Raw genomic sequence first — 20,159 nt, 5'->3', positions numbered from 1 at the left:
AGTTAATAAAGGAAATCAATTATTTTGAGATAGATATCAAATTTTTTAGCTTCTGAAAGTCCAAAGACCCCAAGTTAAAAATCCCTTCCTTTAAACTTGGAGGACACTAGTCGTTGGATTTGTCAAGAGTTAATCACTGAGGTGGGACACTGTGGCCCAGCTGTGGTCTGTGTGGGGAAAGTTATAAAAGGGAGTAGAGATGAGATAGGAATCTGAGCAAGGATCTAAGCAGTTCCTGCCCACCACTTCTCTTTTCTCTCCATTTTTCTCAACACCACACCAAAAAATCATGACCAGCCCTGAATCTGTTTTGCGGATACCAAGTAATCCTAAGTAGTCCCCTTATGAAAATTTCTTTCAGGATCATAGGCTTAAAATTGCAAGGAAGCAGGACAGCTAGGTGGTGCACTGGATAGAGCATTGGCCCTGGAGTCAGGGGGACTTGAGTTCAAATCCGACCTCAGACACAATAATTACCTAGCTGTGTGATCTTAGGCAAGTCACTTAAAGACACTGTCTTACAAAAACTAAAAAAAAAATCAGAAGGAAGCTCAGGTATCATCTGGAACCCTTTATTTTACATATGAGGAAACTGAGGCCCAGAGAGCTTACATGGTTTGCCAAAGGACACACAGGTAGATAAGTGACAGAGTAATAATGTGAACCAGATTCTGACTCCAAATTAAATGATTTTCTGCTGGGCTGCTTAAAGCCTAATATTTTCAGCTATATTGTTGCTACTGTCTATTTCCTTTCTGAATAGCACAGAAGGGAAGTCTTCAAGCATCGTGTTTTTTTTTTTTATTTGAAGAGGACATTCATTGTTCCATAAATTAAATGCTTTTTATCCATATCATCCTCCTCTTCCAAATGACATGGTCTTCAGATTCTTCTGATACCAGTTTTATTTTGATTCATCTTGGTTGAGGTTATAGAGCTAAGCAGTGTGGTCTCCCCACTTTCTGCAGTTTCTGAAAAGCCCTTCTTTTTTACCTGTGTTCCTGAGAGGTGGGGCAGGGTTCGTATAGATCAATAGACTAAAAACCAACGTACTGGACTGGAAACAAAATTGAGCAAGACTGTAGATCTTGGTTGTACTCCAACCATTCGCCCCAACCTTCCATAGTATTGTTCATTTATGACCTTTTCTTTACTTTAGATGGGGAAGGAAAGGCAAAGAATGTAATTGCATTACTTATATACAGCAAGGACAAAACCAATATGGTGAAAGGAAACGGTTCATAGTGGCAGCTCTCTTCACTCACTGTTCAGTCATGTTTTGCCTGCCTCCCCTCCATATACACACACCATATACAGACACACCAAAAGCACATATATCACATACACACCCTGAATTTCTCATGTCCTTTGTGATTTGTTTGGGATCACTTAATATTCAGGAAAACAACTGGTTTCATACACAGGTGAAGCTATTACAGTAGTAGTAGGAACTAGTTCTTTTTTTTTTAATGACTCCATAATTAGCAAATGGTAGTGACTTTTGAGATGGGGTATGTGGCCACCAAGTGGACTGAAGAATTTTCCAATGTACACAAGTATTTTATTGGGAATAGCTAGCATTTCTCTAGCACTCCATGCCAGGCACTTTACAAATATGATATGATTTGCTCCTCATAATATCCCTGGGAGGGAAATGGTATTTTTATCCCTATTTTGCAATTCGGGAAACTCAGGCAGTAGATGTTAAGTGACTTCACTAGGGCCACACAGCTAGTAGGAGTTTGAGACAGAATTTGGATTTAAGTTTTCCTGACTCCAGGTGGTTCCACTCTCCATTATGGTATCAGCTAGCTTCAGAGAGTTGAATTTGGCATTTGTAAGAGTTGAGGTTGAACGTATTCTTTTGTCTTTGGACAAAGCATTCTACTTTTCTGAGACTGTTTGCTCTCTATCCAAGCTGGGATCTGTGCTTCTCCCTTTACTAGGGGTAATGGATACCACCTGTCTTTCAGAATGAACAGTTCTGCTTAGTCATTGAGAATCAGCAGCAAACCTTTTAATTGTTTAAACATTTAGACAGGAGAGGTTAAAGGGGTAAACAGTTTACAAGTATCATGTCAGTCGATGCTTACAACAAACCCTTGTGGTAGTTTCTGTTTTTATCCCCTGTTCACAGTTGAGGAAACTGAGGTAAACAGTGATTTGCCCAGGATCACACACACAGTAAATGCGGTGGGCTGGATTTGAAGTCTGGGACTTCCCTGGCATTACTGAAAAACAACTTAGTGACGGTATTTTCTGACTTTGGGCTGGCACTCTATTTACTGTGCCACCTAGGTGACCCCTGACTGGAAAGTCCCATTCTCCAGCTGGGAGCTCTGAGGCTGGTGAGTAGCTGCCAGTCTGTAATACTTTGCATTCAGCTCCTTAGGAAAGTCCTGGGTCTCCGGAATCACAGGACTTGGAGCTTCTCAGCCGGCCCTGAATCCAACCCTGCCCTTTGACAGATGAGGACATTGAGGCTCAGAGAAGGGAAGTGAGATTGGGCTGCAGCCACTCACCTGGAAAGTGGCCGAGGCAGGACGGGAGCTGCCAAGCCGGGCTTTCCGCACTAGGTCCTCCTCTTGGCCACTCTGGTCCCTGGGCCTAGGAGACCTTCTCCAGGCCCGGGGCCTTTCCTGGGGCCACGCCGTTGGCTGGCTGAGCTGCCAGCAGCAGCCGGGTTCGGAACGCTGGGCGAGGGGGCCCGGCCTCGGGGCAGCTCGGCTCAGCCGCCAGCTCTCGCACCTCCAGGGCCGCCCGGCCCGTGCTGGCGTGGTGCACGTGCCACGGCCCCAGAAGCCTGTGCGGCCGGGGGCGGGCCCAGCAGGCCGCCAGGTGTCTGGCGGAGGCCGCGCCCCCGGGTTACCTGAGGCGAGGGGGCGGGCCCGGCGCGGCGCTTCCCGTCTGGCCCCGCCCCGCTCCCGGCTGCGCCCCGGCGCTGGAGTCGGGAAGTGGCTGTGGAAGCGCAGAGGCGGCCCTGCTCCGCGGCCCCCCCTCCCCTCCCCGCCGCCGCCGCCGCCGCCGCCGCCCTTGAACTTAGGCCAGGCCGGCCAGCGTCGGGAGCGAGGGGCTGCATGGAGGGGCTGCCGGGCCTCCGGCTGCTGTGGGCCCTAGCGGCGCTCGGCAACGCCGCCTCCGAGATCGCGGCCGGTGAGTGCGGCTCCCGGGGGACGGCGGGCGGGCCGGGTCACCGGGAAAGCCGGGGGGCCAGCCCCCCTCCGGGCGGCCCCGCGCCCCACTTGCCCCTGTCCTTCCCGACATCTGAAGCAGGAAGTTAGCCGAGGACCTGGGGGGCAGAGGCCCGGGGTGGAAGGGGGCGCGGGGGCGCCGGGGGCCGCCCGGAGGCAGGAGTCCAGGGCGCCGAGGCTGGGAGGGGACGGTGAGAGCCTGCCCCAGCTGCGGTGGTGGTTTGGGGAGCCTTTGGGGCTGGCCTCGTTTGCCGGGCTCTGCGCCGGTGCTCCTTTAAGGATCCGGGGAAAACCCAGTGCTCAGTTGCCATCGCGTCTCCAAGAAAAGGAAACTCGCTGGTGCCCCCCCCCCCTTGGGAAGGCCACTGCACAACGCGGGCATATACATACATGGACATACTCAGCCTCCCACTATTTGCCAACCTCACCGGGAGACAAGATTCGGACAATCACAGGGTGTGAGGTCCCTGGCGACCTTTAGGGAGCATCCAGGCTGAACCCCCAAATGCAGCGAGTAAGGAAGCTACAAGACTACAGAGGAAAACACACTGGCCCCGCTGGGCACTACCAGCTCAGAGGCCAGCGCAGGTGCTCCCAAACCACACCCACCACTCTTTCCATCGGCCTTTAGGACGCCAAGGCATTTGGCCATCAGGTCACAAAGCTGACTTGGGTCAACAAAGCCAGGCTTCTTGCCTTGGTGATGCTGTTCTGCTTTGTGAGGCTCCCTCCTAAACGCAGTGACCACCTCGAGACCAAGTACAGTCTCCATCTTACAGATCTGTTGGGGTCCAAAAATGGGTTTGTAATCTGGTGATTTACAACTCACAATGATGGGAATGATGGTTAGGTTTCCAAGCTGGAAAGGGTCAAGAACAGGGAAAACTACAAGGTAGGGGAAGTCTGCGATGACCTCTGGCAGCCAGATTGAATAAAGTGCTTCAAAGTTTGAATTGGGTTGGACTTCTTTGTTGTATCATTTGTTTAGTTGTGTCCAACTCTGTATGACCCCATATGGAAATTTCTTGGCAGAAATACCAGAGTGGTTTGCCATTTCCTTCTCTAGTCCATCTACAGATAAGGAACTGAGGCAAACCAGGTGAAGTAACTTGCCCAGGGTCACCCAGCTACTAAGAATCTTAAATCAGATTTGGACTCTGGAAGAGGACCCTTCCTGACTCCAGGTCCCACACTCAATCCAGTCCACCACCTAACTGCCTTGGTATTTTGAGTTTGTGAGGAGTGTTGGTAATGTTTGTCTTTCAGCAGCTGCAATAATATAGTTTACAATAAATAATAATGGATGAAACTTAAAGTAACCAAAGAAAGCTTTATGTAGAGAAAAACTGGAAAGATAGAAGGAAGGGAGTGTTTTTTTCAAGTGAAGACAAGACTAGGAATAAAAATACCCAGACGGAGAAATAAACTTAGTCTATGTACTTTGAGGAAGCTGAGCTGCCCAGAACAAACTAAAGAGAAAAATGATACGTTAAGGAAGCAAGAAGAACAAGTTAGATTCAATGGAGCAACAAAGAATCATACAGGGCTTTGAGTACAGTATGGACGTGATGAAAGTAACATTTAAATTAATTTTTTTTAATGTGGGGTGAATTACAAGAGCAAAGACTTATTTCCAGGAATATGTGAATAATTCATATGTAAAAATTGCCCTGGGATGATAGATTATAAACCTTTTGTTAGTAAAGGGTTACCTCATATATGTTTGTATCTCTCTTAATAGTTATCTCAGTGCTTTATATATAGTAGGAATTAATATTTCTCAAGTTCACAAATAGAAAGGAAGGTATAAATACAAAAGAATAATGGACAAGACTGAGTTATGGACTGAAGTACAAAGACAAATAGAGCTTTTTACAAAATATCTTTTCCCAAAAATCCCTGAGAAATACGCAGTATACATTATAGTATTCTCATATTACAGATGAAGAAACTGAGGTTTAGAGAGATTGCTCATACAAACAACAAGTATCAGCCAATATTAACTCCAAGTCCAGCAAAAGCAATACTACACCCTGTTCTGTTAGTGATATTAAATATTCATATACGAAACACTAAAAGTTGACCTTTTATAGGAAAGCTTCATCATCTCAAGAATATTAAAAACTAAATAAAGGATTATTTTTCCTTCTCCAAACTTGAAATGCAAAGTTTCTGTTTTTCTTGCTGCTTTCACAGACAACATGACATAGTCAAGAGAACTTTGGCTCTTGATATCAGAAAGATTAGAATTTAAATCCTGTGTCTGATAGTTGCTAGTTAGTTGATCCTGGACAAATCAAACTAATCTTCTGCTTCCTCACCTTCAGAGTAAGATGGTTGTTCTCATCATAGCCTCTAACCCTTCTGATAGCCTCTAATCTAATATAGTCCTTTTTAGCTCTGAGTCTATGATCAAAGGCCCTGAGTTCAAAGCTGGTCTTAAACACTTGTTACTGTGTGATCCTGGGCAAGTCACCTAAACCCATTGCCTCCAGAAATAAATAAATAAATGAATCTGAGTCACTTAGAGTGGTGAAGTTTAAAAATAAAAGTAAAGGGGCAGCTAGGTGGTGTAGTGGATAAAGCACCGGCCCTGGAGTCAGGAGGACCTGGGTTCAAATCTCAGACACTTAATAATTTCCTAGCTGTATGGCCTTGGGCAAGCCACTTAACCCCATTTACCTTGCAAAAACCTAAAAAAAGCATAAAAATAAAAGTAATAAATATTACTATTATACTGACTGCTTACCTATCCCCCCCAATAAATGAATAAATGAACAAAGACCAATCAAATCATCTAAACTATTAAAGAAAACTATTAAAAAACTAGAAAAAAAACTATTAAAAAAGTTTTCTGGAAACAATTGCAATACTGTAGTCTTTGGTACCATTGAAAACTGAAGTAAATATCAAGAATATTCATTTTTCTATCAGAAAACAAGTAATATTCAGATTTAGACCTTTAGCTTCAGACAACATAGCTAAGACCTAGACTTTTAAGATTTAGCTTGCGATTATAAATCTGAATGGTTTTGGAGTGAGATGAGAGGGGAAGGGAAAGAAGTATATACCATAAAGATTAAAAGTTGTGGGGTTTGGTTTTTTCTTTAAAGAAACTTAGTCAATCACATCACCTTCTTGGACCTCAGTTTCTTCATCTATAAAATGAGGGAGACAGCCTCTGAGATCCTTCTGATATGAATCTAATAGGAATTTTCTCTGATCCTTCTCTTTCCATTTGACTCCTGATCCAATCACTCTGCTTGGCACTATTGTTCTTTTTTTCTATATTTCAGTCCCCACAACCCTTCTGCCACTTTTATTTCATATATATTTAATTTGTGTCTCTCTAATACAGTGAATTACATAATTGTGTTAATACAGTATTATTTTTGTATCATATTTATCTATGTATACTATAAGTTCAGTTAGGCCAGGGACTATATCTAAAGAACTTTCACGCCCCCAGTCTAGCACAGTTGGAGTGTGTGTGTGTGTGTGTGTGTAAATTATAGTAGAGACAGCATTGAACTTAGAATCAGGAAGATCTGGGTTCAAATTCTTACTTAGAAACTTAGTAGTTATATGACTCGTGTCACTTCAACTTTCTGAGCCTCAGTTACCTTATCTGTAGAATGAAGTTGTACTCAGTACACTCTCTAGACCCTGCCTATGAAATGCTTATTCTTTTCATTCCTCTATTCTTTCCTGAGACCCTTTTCTGTGCCTCTTTTGCTAGTTTCTCATTCCCTGCCACTAAGTTTTGGCCCCTATAATTCTTCCGTCTATAGAACTTTTTCTCCTTTTAGCTATTATTTGTTTTATCTGATCCAGTGCTTCGCTTATAACCTCATTGTAGATAACACGCAAATCTGTGTTCCACCTGACTCCTGCTCAGAGCTCCAGTTCTCGCTGTCTCCCTGCCTACCGGACAGTGCCATGACTAGCTAGCCCCTTTGGCATTGTCCACTCCACCCAGACAAAATTCAGTACCTCTAAAACTCTTCCCTCTATCTAACAAATCATTGTGATTGTGCTTCATCCTCCCAGTCCCCCAGACTCAAGCACTTGGAACCATCTTTGACTCTCCCCTCTCTTTGACATGGAGACTCCTGTAATAAATAGCCTCCGAACTGGCCTTCCTGTGTCTTGAGAGCTCCCTTGCACACAAGTAATCTTTGCAACGCCCCACCCTGATCCTGTCACTCTGCTCTTCAAAACTTGTCCAGGGCCACCTATGACAAAATAATGCATTACTTTCTGATCACAGCATTCAAGGCCCTACACAATCTTCCTTTCAAGCCTTTCTCTTAAATCCCTTTATACATTCCAATCCAATTGGACTACTCACTGCTCCCTGCTCTTTTCTACCACTTTACAAGTCTGTCTGTACCCTGCGTAAAATGGACTTACCCCAATGGGTCAACCTCTCTATCTGTGGAATTCCTGCTTTCCCCTCAAAACTCAGCCCAACTGCTGTCTTCTTGGTGAAGCCTCTCCAAGACCCCCCCCCCCATTAGCTCGTTTGGCATTCCCCACAGACAGTGCCTACAGTTTCTTCTTTGTGGCTCCAGTACAGGAAGTCCAGTCATATGTTGTAAGCCCTTGATGTTAAAATATTGTTGGGAATACCTAATGTAAAAAGTTAGTTGGGAAAATGAAAAAAAATGTATATAGAAATACTTGTTAGAATGGCCACAAGTCTGAAAAAGAAGGCCATGAGACTGGATGATGCTTTCCTAAAAGATTGAACTGTCAAAGACAGAACCAGCATTAGAGAGTGTAGGAGCTTTGCAGACCCCAGCATCAAGGCATCTTCATCTTGGTTCCCTCTACCAGACATTGATCCCACCACCTCTGCCTTCATGGTGAGCCACCCAGGCATCTGTGGCCAAGACCAACCTCTCAGCATGTATTTCCACACCGATGTCAACCCTGGACTGGATTACTTCCAAGCTCTTTGAGACAAGGCCCCAAAGAGCAGAAAATATCTGTGCACTGAGCACTTTGTTACAAGGGATCCTACTTCCTGAGAATCATTCCTGGGTTCTTGTGCCAGGGTAGGGACTTCACATGGCAAAATGGCACTATTGGCAAGGTCATCTATGGGGAAAAATTTGCTGCTGAGAACTTCATCCTGAAGCATGCTGGTCCATCCTGGCTTCTTGTCCATGGCAACTACTGCACCTAACACAAATAGCTCCCAGTTTTTCGTCTTTACTGCTAGACCAGTTGTATGGAAAGCATGTGGCCTTTGGCCAAGTGGAAGAAGTTATCAATATTGTGAAGCCATAGTGTGTGTTGGTTCTCAGGATGGTAAGACCAGCACAAAGATCTCCATTGCCAACTATTAACAACTCTCTCTCTCTCTCTCTCTCTCTCTCTCTCTCTCTCTCTCTCTCTCTCTCTCTCTCTCTCTCCCTCCCTCCCTCCCTCCCTCTCTCTCTCTCTCTCCTCTCTCTCCCCCTCCCTCTCTCTCTCTCTCTCTCTCTCTCTCTCTCTCTCACACACACACACACACACACACACACACACACACAAAACCTCATCTGCTCTTGTTCTGTGATTGTTGCAGTTTTCTTTGGATTTCATTCACCTTTTCCTTCTACAAGTCTGGCTAGACAGCACAGTTAAGTTTATTGAATGAAAACTAAATTACAGAGAGAGGAAGAAACAGAAGGAGGGAGAGGGAGGAAAAAGAAAGAGAGAGCCAACCAAGGCTGAAGCAACTGATTTATTTTCCTGGAACACAGGACGGGGCACAAAGTACTTTCTCCACCCCTTCAGATAATCCCAAACTGCAGGTGTACAATTCACCTGAGCAAATCAGGGCTTTCAGGAACCACCCAGTGCTTTGGAATGATCTTGGGGGAGTAATGGAAGAAAGAGAGAGATTGGAGGGGGGAGGCAGCAGAGAAAGCCAGAGCCCAAGTAAGTACTGCTCCGAAAGCTAGTAGAACATTAGGAGAGACTTACTAAACATCAATTGAAAAGGCTTCTCAGTTTCACTAAAATTGCCTTAAAACAGTAGAAAAGGAAGAAGGAAACAAAGGTTTCTTAAGTGCCTGCTTTGTGACAAGTACTATACAGATATGATCTCATTTGATCCTCACAACCAACCTGGAAGAACAGTGCTATTATTATTATTCCCATTTTACCATTGAGGAAACAGAGACTAACCTAGATTAAGTGACTTGGCTAAAGCGAATGAGGTAAAGTTTGAACTCAGGTCTTCCTGGCTCCAGGCTGCCAAGCACTGCAGTGCCACCTAGTGCCCATAATGATAAAGATGTTTGTCCTTCATGCTCAAAGAAGACCATAACTTCAGGGAGGCGATGCCATGACAAGCAAGTGAATTGGATTTGAGTGAGGGTGGGCTGTGCGAAATCACCAGCATCACTTTCTCCTCCAGAGCCATCTGGAGGAGATAGGAATCAGGATGACTGGAGATGTAAAGCAATTAGGGTGAAGTGACTTACCCAAGGTCACATAGCTAGCAAGTGATAAGTGTCTAAGGCCAGATTCAAACTCTCATCCTCCTGCCTTCAAGGTCAGTGCTCTATCCACTGAGCCACCTAGTTGCCCTTGTACCTGTAATACCCTGAACCTGAATATAGCTGATGAAAATTGAGGTCTTAGTGGACTCCAGAGATAAGAAGCTAGAGCTAAACTATGGTCTCTGTTTTCAGTGTGTGTGTGTGTGTGTGTGTGTGTTTGTGTGTTTGTATCTGTGTATGAAAAGATTCAATGAGGCATTGATAATACTAAGAGATATTTGTTTCAAAACAAAAAAAACTTTGCTTTTGCTTGCTTGAAACAGAAACCTACCCCCCACCTGTGACCAATTTCAGCATTTCTGTGAAGAACCTCTGTACAATCTCTTGGCATTGGAGTCCTCCCGAAGTTGTTAATACAACATGTACTCTCTGGTATGATAGTTATTTGGGGGAGAACCAGGTACGTTTCATTCAAAGGTAAATTTTCTTGCTATTTATATCTTTGGGCAATGTAAAATTGGCATCGAGAATTCTGCCAAAAGGTTGGGTAAATGATGGTTTCATTTTAGTTTAGGATTTCTCTTTTTGCATCTTCAAGGTACAAGGGTGATCAGGGAAAAAGGAAAAGAACCATATGTTCAAAAATATTTCTCACAGCGCTCTTTGTGCTTGTAACGACCCGGAAATTGCAGGCACACCTATCAACTAGAGAATGGCTACAAGTTGTAGTATAGGATTGAGATGGAATCCTACTGTGCTGTAAGAAATGATGAGCGGGTTGACTAGAAAAAATGGAAAGCCTTGCATGAATTAATGAGAAGTGGAATGAGCAGAACCAAGAGAATGGTATATGCCATGACAGCGATATTGTTCAAAGTGTAACTGTGAAGGACTAAGCTATTCTCAGTATTATATTCAAATTAACTACAAAGGACCTATGAAAGAATATACTATCCACCTTCAGAGAAAAAAAGTCGAGAAATAGAAATATGCATACTATGGTTTTACATATATATATATATATACACATATATATATGTATATGTCTGTGTGTGTATCTATGTCATATGCTCTTTGGGGTGGGGAGAGAAGGAAAGAAACAATTTGGAACTTAAAATGTAACCCCAAAAAATTTTTTGAAAGAAGATTCCTAAGGAGTAATATTAATTAGTGCCCTTTGTGGCTTGCAAAGCAGATGGATCAGCATTTTACATAGTTGTGAGAAGGGGATCCTGGAGGCTTTGCCCACTTTCAGCAACTTATCCTCATAAGCAACTTTCCCTCATAAGGGAGGAATTGGTTGAGAAAGGTTTGAGGTAGACCAGAATTATTTGATTTACATTTACCTAAGGAACTAAAAAACATTTCTCAAAACAGTGACACTACAATAATCATATGACAGACTTGAGGGAGGATTGATATTTTGGACCATGGGGGATGTCATACAATAAATCATTTATTCCAGAGGTTAGCCCGAATTTGGTTAGAGTTCAAAGAAGGAAGCATATTGGATATTATCACCCTATTAAGAACTTAATCACCCAGTTTCAATTGTGAAAGAGAAGTCATCTTTCAAGGAGAAAATGAGCTCTGTGGTCCCTCTTGGAAGTTGGGTATGTAGGGAGTGCTATTGATAAAATCACTGTATATTGTTACAGACTGTATATAGGGTTGATAGATGGAAAATATCTATTTGAGACCAAAATTCTTGAATTCAAGACTTCAGGTTGAAACTAACTAGAAATAATCTATCCTTGACATTTTCTAATGTTTTAAATGTACTGCATTATATGTATTTATTTAGCTATTATATATTTATAATGTATCCCCTTGAAGTACATTGAAGCAAGAATTTAACCAGATAAGACATTTAGGATTCAAGAGTTAGAATTTAAATCGTAAAGTGACTAAGTAATCTTGGGAGGTCATTTTCAGATTTGGGATTCTAGGACCATAAAAATGAAAAATGGATTTTTAACCCTTTCTTAAGTATTACAGTTAATTATAGTTTTTCACTGTAGGATGAGAAATAATGATTGAGTATTATTTCCCAGGCTTACTAGCCCAGTTTTAAGTATCTTATCACCAGAAGAGAGACCTATCCCATTTGGTCAACCCATCAAAAAACCATTAGTTCAGTCACAGTAGACTATTATTCATCAGGAACTCTTTCTGAAAAAAAGAAATACAGTATGAGGCAACCAAATGAGGCCTGGTCCTGAGGGGTCATTTCAGAGGTCACTCTGTTTTCAAGTTTCAAATGAAGTCTTCATTGGGCCAAGATAGCCAATAAGAGAAAAAGGTAGAGTTGACTGAGAATAATCTCCTCCTACTTTGAGATAGCTTCTTCAAAGTTCAAAGTTCTAGTAATCTCAAAAGCTCTTGTGAGAAGATTGGTGAAAAGTTATAGGTGGAGGATATAGATAATAGCCCCTGGTATGGGCTTCATATGGCTCCATTTGGTTTGGCTTTCCCATTAATTCTGAGCTTGACTTTTATGTTATATAGTCTAAGTTTTTCCATCATAGCTGTTCATTCTTGAAGAGAAAGTATTGAAAGTACAATTATTAATGTCTGCACATTTATAATCTATTTCTAATTGCTTGGCATCTCAGGGAGGGAGAAAATTTGGAACTCAAATTTTTTTTTTAAAATGAAAGTTTATAAATTATTTTTATTTAATTTGAAAAAAGAAAAGAAAAGAATTTTCACCAAAAAATAAGGAAATACAGTTATTCCAGTTAGAGTGTATTAGTCTTGTGTGAGATGCTGGAATATTACACATCCCCTGTATACCAAGCACCAAGTTGAACACTTACCTGTACAGCTAGCTCCAGAATTTGAAGCCAACTCTGTTGCAAAGCAAAATGCCATTTATTTGGGGATGCAATTAAGAACAAATACCATTTTCTTTATTTGAAGTACATTTTCACATATCACCTTGTGAATATTTAATTTGAGAATAAGCTTATTTCCCATGTTTCTGAAGTATACGGGATTGTATTGGGCAATTCTGATGCTCATTGTATTTCTTTTCACATTAAATTTAAGAGGGAGACAACATGATGTTGTACATAGAGGACTTACCTGGAGTTAAGAAAACCAGAGGTGAAATGCTGCCTCTAATATACATTGACTATGTGACCCTGGGCAAATTGTATCACCTCTCTGTGTGTAGAAGTCCTTCAAGATGGTGTGTTTCTCATCTGTTTTGGTGGAGGCAATTCCCTATGGGTCTGGACCCCATAAGTGAAACATAATTCTCTTCTCAGTTTGGGTACTGTTTTCTCACTTGTATTCTCTTTGCAGGACATAATCATGCTTTTTTTGCTTTAAACCTTAGGAAATCAGTTCAAACAACTATCGCGTTGAAGAGGTGGCCCTAAATGAAAGAATTTGCCTCCAAGTGAGATCACTATGCAGTGTGGCAAGCACAAATCCTAGTGATGCTGTAGAAATGTGCACTTTGCCCCCAGAAGGTAAAATTAGCTATAAAATGGGGCTAAACCAGTGAGTCCCTTCCATCTTGGAATCTTGACAATGGCCAAGGACCTGAGAGAGAAGAGATAGAGAGTCAAGGTCCACAACTTATAGTTCAGGACCTAGGAAGGGTCAGACCAGGTGAAGGGGAGATGAAGGATGTCAAGCAAATGGGGTAAAGGGCCTCCTTGGGAATTTTTGGTTAGCAGTGTCTGACTGCCGCAGAGGAAAAGTCATTGGATCTGGGGTTGTCTTTTCACAAATGACCTTAGAGAGGCAACTTTTTTTTTAAGGTTTTTGCTAGGCAATGGGGTTAAGTGGCTTGCCCAAGGCCACATAGCTAGGTAATTATTAAGTGTTTGAAGCCAGATTTGAACTCGGGGACTCCTGACTCCAGGGCCGGTGCTCTATCCACTGCGCCACCTAGCCTCCCCGAGAGGCAGCTTTCAATAGTGAAGAAAGAAACTTGAGAAATAAATGGGTGAAGAAGAAATGGAGACAATGTACAAGTGCAACCAACCACTTTTACAAGAAGTTTGGCCTTTGAAATAGAAAAAAAGCCACTAGTTAAAGGGGGCAATAGGGTCAAATGAGGGTGGTTTTTAAATTGGTGAGAATGGAGCATTTTTCAAGACAGTAGAGGAGAAAAGATATATGTGGATATATGTGCAGTGTGTGTGTGTGTGTGTGTGTGTGTGTGTGTGTGAGTGTGAACAGAATCCCTCATGAGGAAGGAAAGAATGATACCAATGAAATGATTAAGAAGAGGTTAGCTTTAGACAGAGGGGATACCTCTTCTTCTGACTGGTGAGGAGGAAGGGAAGATGGCACAGAGATGAATCTATATCCCCCCCCAGCTTGGACTCTATACCCAATCACTTTCCTGATCTCATTAGTCAGGAAAACCTTAAACCAGATGACCTTAAACCAGTCACCACCCCTTTTTTCTGCCAATCCCTAATTCTGTTTAACCTCTACCATCCACTTTTTCTACTCCTAGGTTGCCAAGTCTTACTAGAGAAAGTTCCAAAGTACATATTGGGTCTCCTCCAAATTCATATCTCCTGCTAGCTAGACCCTCGCAGCTATTTGGCCATCCTTTAGGTCAGCTCTTATCCAACCTCTAATCTTCTTCAGAGTGACAGTATTAAAGTGCTTATATTGCTCAAGCTCCCAACCCTATGCACTCAGCTCAAAGTAGAATCCAATTGCATTGCTGTATGGAGAAGATGAAGACCATCTATAGGAGTTCCTTCAACTCTCCTGCTTTGATACCTTAAGCTTATGTGTATTCCACCCATCATCTTCTCTGTGTCCTCCAATTTCAGAGGATATGAAGCCTATAGCTAGTATATATTATTCGTTTTTTAATTTCCCTATCCACTGTTTTGTTTCTAACAACTTGAATCCTCCCCTATTCTTCAGACAAAATCTTTCCTCCATCCTGCTACTTCATTTCACTCCTTCACTTGCTGCCAAACTTCTCAAAAGAAATAGTATTCTCTGGTTTCTCATCCTTCTCACCCTTCTCTCCCCATCACTTTATTTGTAAATACTCTTTATTTTAATTTTTGCAAGGCAATGGGGTTAAGTGGCTTGCCCAAGGCCACACAGCTAGGCAATTATTAAGTGTCTGAGGCTGGATTTGAACTCAGGTACTCCTGACTCCAAGGCCAGTGCTCTGTCCATTGTGCCACCTAGCTGCCCCTAAATACTCTTTCAAAAGCTACTGACAGGGCAGCTAGGTGGCATGGTGGATAGAACACTGGCCTGGAGCCAGGAGGACCTGAATTCAAATCCAGCCTCAGACACTTGATACTTACTGGCTGTGTGACCTTGGGCAAGTCACCTAATAACCCCACTGCCTGGCAAAACAAAAAAAAAGTTTCCATTGACCACTTTCCTACCTAGTCAACTGCATTTATTCTACCCGCATTCTTTTTGACACGTTTGTAGCATTTGACACTTAAGTACTCTCTCCTTAAGATACTTTTCTCCTCTAAATTTCATGATTTGGGCATTGGTTCTTTTCTCTGGCTATTTCTCTGTCTCCATTTTTGGTTCCTCATCTTCAGCTCTTTTTTTCTTCTTTCTATAATCACTTTCTTGGGAACCTTATCTGCTTCCAGGGCTTAAACTATCCCCTCTATGGAGATGAATTCTTCAATCTTTATTTCTGACCCCAACCTCTCCTGAGCTTCAGGTTCACATTTTCACTAGCCTATTGGACATCTCTACCCAGATCTGTTCTCTCTTTCCTGATTTCTCTAATTTTTAATAATGGTAATATTATTTACCCAGACTCAGAATCTGAATCAAATTTGACTCTTAACTCTGATGCTGATATTTTATCATTGGGCAAAGATGAATGGATTTCTTAGATCCATTCCCTTTTTTCACTCCCATGGCTACCCTTCTTGGTAAGCCTTCGTCACTTCTCCTCACTGGTCTGCCTTCAATTACTCCTTTCTCTATTCCAACCTCCCATAAAGGACTAAAATAATCTTCTGTGTACTCCATTCTAGTCCTGTTATTTGTCTACTCCAAAGCTTTAAGTAGATCCCCTGTGCCTACAAGATAAAGTTCAAACTCGTGATCCTGACATTCAGTGACCCAGCTTATTTGGATTGGATAGACAGCCCTTCAAAACCCTTCAACAAACCCCATATCAATCAATAGCATGACCCAGCAGCCAAAAAAGTTAAAGTAGTTTTGGACTTCATTAAGAAAAGTGGAATAATGGAGGTGATAAACCTGCTATTCTTTGCCCTAGTCAGACCCCATCTAGACTATTCTGTTTAGATCTGGCCTCCATAGCATAGAAAGGACACTGATGAGTTTGAGCATATCCAGAGGAGGACAATCAGGAAAAGACTCATCATTCCATTTGAAGGTCATAGAAGGATCTGGGGGCCATTTGAATTGCACCTGAGAGGGCTTGGGGAGACATGAGAGAGCTATCTTCAGGTATTTGCAGGACTGTCTTATTTGACTTTAGAAGACACAATTAAGGAGCAATGGGTAAACATGTCAGAGAGTAAAGAAAATCTTACTAATTTAAGCTATCCCAAAGCTGAATATTTTCTTCAGGTAAGAATGGGCTCCTCACTGCAGATCTTAAACTACAGACTGAATTAGCCACTTGAGTATACTAGAGGGAAAGTTTGCTCAGCTCTGGTTTAGACTAGCTGGCTTCTGATGTTCTTTCCAAGGCTGAGATTTTATGAAGCTATTGTCCAGGCTTCTGTGGCTCATCTGTACTCAAACAGGTCTTGGGGAAACTTTGTTATATAGGTGAAATTTATTTTCAGCACTCCCCGCTACCCTCCACTCTTCCCTACCACCGCCACACTATCTTCATCACTCTTCAGCTGCCTCTTATCTCTCTAGTCTCTCTTTCTTGCCCCATTACCCCAACTGAAGCTTCCCTTAGAGTCTAGACCATCTCCAACCATTAAATGAAACATTTTGTATAAAAACATCATGATCTATAAACCCCAGATGAGCATCACAGCTCTCCTAGTGGTCAGGTAACCTTGGGCTGGACATGTGTTCTCCCTGGGCTTTATTTCCTCACATTTCAAATGATGGAGTTGAACCAGATGGTCTTGGATGTCCTTTCTAACTAGGAATCTGGAATCCTTGGAGCTAACAAATGAAGAGACTGGACTCTATGGTCTCGAAAGTCTCTTGGAGGGAAAGAGCCTGTGCTTGTATTTATGGGGTATTTTGAAAGCTTACCAGATCTAAGTCAAGGTTTGTTCAGCACAATTCCATACATTCTAGTTGATGCTGTCATGTTAATGGGTGAAAATGGCTTCTTATAGGTTTGCATTTTAATACAATGACCTAAGGGCCATTAAGGAACTGTGGAGGACTAATGATAAAGATAGCATTCAAGTCGATGTCCATTTATTAAGCAGTTACAGTATGTGCCAAATACTGTGTTGTAAGCCCTGACAATGACGGTCTCCTTTTTAAGGAAGTTGAATTCTCTGAGGGACTAGTAGAGCATGTACACAGTAAGCATGATGCAAGAGGATAAAGAAGGGACTGATGGAGTTCTCAAGGAAAGCTTTGGAGTCAGGCAGCTGTGCCCCATGTATTGGGCTAAAGGCTGGGGATTACAAAGAAAGACCAACCCAGTCCTGCTCTCAAGGAGCTCCCATTTTATTTATTTTTTAATTTATTTTTATTAAAGATATTATTTGAGTTTTCCAATCCCCCCCCCAATCTTGCTTCCCTCCCCCCACCCCCCCACGGAAAGCACTGTCAGTCTTTACTTTGTTTCCATGTTGTACCTTGATCCAAATTGGGTGTGATGAGAGAGAAATCATATCCTTAAAGAAGAGAAGAGAAGTCTAAGAGGTAACAAGATCAGACAATAAGATATCTGCTTTTTTCTAAATTAAAGGGAATAGTCCTTGCACTTTGTTCAAATTCCACAGCTCCTTATCTGGATACAGATGACACTCTCCTTTGCAGACAGCCCAAAATTGTTCCCAATTGTTGCACTGATGGAATGAGCAAGTCCATCAAGGTTGATCATTGCCCCCATGTTGCTGTTAGGGTGTACAGTGTTTTTTCTGGTTCTGCTCATCTCACTGAGCATCAATTCATGCAAATCCCTCCAGGCTTCCCTGAAATCCCGTCCCTCCTGATTTCTAATAGAACAATAGTGTTCCATGACATACATATCCCACAGTTTGCTAAGCCATTCCCCAATTGAAGGACATTTACTTGATTTCCAATTCTTTGCCACCACAAACAGTGCTGCTATAAATATTTTTGTACAAGTAATGTTTTTACCCTTTTTCATCATCTCTTCAGGGTATAGACCCAGTAGTGGTAATGCTGGGTCAAAGGGTATGCACATTTTTGTTGCCCTTTGGGCATAGTTCCAAATAGCTCTCCAGAAGGGTTGGATGAGTTCACAGCTCCACCAGCAGTGTAATAGTGTCCCAGATTTCCCACAACCCTTCCAACAATGATCATTATCCTTCCTGGTCATATTGGCCAATCTGAGAGGTGTGAGGTGGTACCTCAGAGAAGCTTTAATTTGCATTTCTCTGATAATGATTTAGGAGCTCCCATTTTAATGAGGGAGGCAGCGTGCAGACAGCTATGAACACACAAGATATTTATAGCTAAGTTGAGGGTCATATCTGAAGGAATGAGGAATGGATAAGTCTTGTAGAAGCAGAGACTGGAAAGAAGCCAGGAGACTTGAGGGTGTTCCAGGCATGGGAGAGAGCCAGGGAAAATGCCTTGAATTGCATCATGGGCCTCCATACTGGGCCATGGAGTATATAGGAGGCATGTGGATCAGAGAACATGGAAAGGAGGCACGTAGAAAGCTGGAAAAGTCAAAAGGAACCAGGTTCTAAAGGATGTTCAATGGAATCTATTCTACTTGATCTTGAATGTCACAGGGAAACCCCTGGAATATATTGGAGAGGAGAACATGGCAAACTGGAATAGACCTTTCAGCATTCCAGAATTCATGTGTAGTCAGGCATGCCCCAAGATGATCATATTCACTAAAGTTGAAATTTGAATAAGAAGAACACCATGCCAGTGAAATTGCCATCTAGAAACAGGCTTTTAGAACTGCTTCCTGGGGCGGCTAGGTGGCGCAATGGATAAAGCACTGGCCCTGGAGTCAGGAGTACCTGGGTTCAAATCTGCACTCAGACACTTAGTAATAACCTATCTGTGTGGCCTCGGGCAAGCCACTTAACCCCATTTGCCTTGCAAAAACTAAAAAAAAAAAAAAAAAAAAAAAAAACTGCTTCCTAGGTTCCAAATCTCTAAAGTAATTCAAGGTGGAGCCATGATTTCATCAAAAAATTCACAAAATCTTGGAGTTGGAAAGGATCTCTGGCCACCTAGTCTATTCCTGCAGAAATCTCCTCTACAGCACCCCAACCACTCTGCTATCAGCCAGTCTTTGCATAACAAATTCAAATGAAACCCAGTGCCTCCTCAGGGGCCCCTTCCATTTTCCTTAGTTCTGAGTGTTTGCAAGATTTTCCCTGTACTTTAAGCTTGGGTGTTCTCCTTTCCTTCTACCCTTAGCTCTCAGATCTGCTCTCTGGGGATGTAGTAGAACAAGTTGAAGCCCGGTGGGCTCCTTGAGATCCATGCTATGTCATTCTAAAAGGACCTTTTGGAGGAAGACCTTGCCTTGGATTGGGAATCCTCCTTTTGTCTTAGATATATGTACCAAGGGCAGCTTCCCTGACTGCTGAGAGCTTCTCAGGAGGTTTTGGTACCTCTCTCCTATTACTGACACTCTCTCCCTCTCCCTCTCCCTCTCCCTCTCCCTCTCCCTCTCCCTCTCTCTCTCTCTCTCTCCCTCCCTCCCTCCCTCTCCTCTCCTCTCCTCTCCTCTCCTCTCCCCTCCTCTCCCCTCCTCTCCCCTCCTCTCCCCTCCTCTCCCCTCCCGTACTGTCTGTCTGTCTGTCTGTCTCTCTCCCCCATTTCAACACCAAGGATTCTGACAACTTGCTTCAATGCATCTGCCAAGTGCTGACATCAGTCACAGTTTTCTGTGCTTTGTATGTGGGGGAACTGCAGTAGCTCAGGAAAGCCTTTAAAATAATAAGCAGAGAATCTTGCTTTCACTCACCTTTCAGCTAGTTGGGTATCTATAACAATGGAGTCAAGGGTTGGAAAAGAAGCCTACCTATTTCCTTCTCTTGTTTTAATCAAGATAATTCAGTGTTACTTGGGGTGTTATCATATTTTATAGAAATGAGATAGAAAGGATATTAGTTAGTGCTGGCTAATGACTTCTAGGTTGCCTTTTCTCCCTCTTTTCTCTTTCCTTTTCTGCTCTTCCCTTCCTATAGAGATCCTGAACATCATTCCTAGGTACCATTAAAATGGCCACCTCCAGACAGAATTCCTTTTCTTTGTATTTGCTGAGAGATCCAAGTGCTCTAGGGCTTTCCTTTTTCTTATTTCAGAATATCTCCCAGCATGGCCC

At 42.6% G+C, this 20,159-nt stretch overlaps 1 protein-coding gene across 2 annotated transcripts in view; it reads left to right on the top strand.

Moving 5' to 3' along the window:
- Positions 1–2,916: 2,916 nt before the first annotated feature.
- IL13RA1 (interleukin 13 receptor subunit alpha 1) overlaps positions 2,917–20,159 on the top strand; it is a 36,910-nt gene continuing 19,667 nt past the window's right edge. The window contains exons 1-3 of one of the 2 annotated variants that reach the window (XM_074208121.1): positions 2,917–3,153; positions 10,012–10,148; positions 13,032–13,167. In XM_074208121.1, coding sequence (XP_074064222.1) covers positions 3,078–3,153; positions 10,012–10,148; positions 13,032–13,167 — 349 coding nt within the window. In that variant the 5' untranslated portion in view covers positions 2,917–3,077. The remainder of the gene's footprint in view (positions 3,154–10,011; positions 10,149–13,031; positions 13,168–20,159) is intronic. The other variant, XM_074208120.1, reaches the window with a different exon arrangement.

Source organism: Macrotis lagotis, chromosome X, assembly GCF_037893015.1.
Source record: "Macrotis lagotis isolate mMagLag1 chromosome X, bilby.v1.9.chrom.fasta, whole genome shotgun sequence".
NCBI classification, from domain to species: Eukaryota; Metazoa; Chordata; class Mammalia; order Peramelemorphia; family Peramelidae; genus Macrotis; species Macrotis lagotis.
This window is presented reverse-complemented; position numbering and strand designations above follow the sequence as displayed.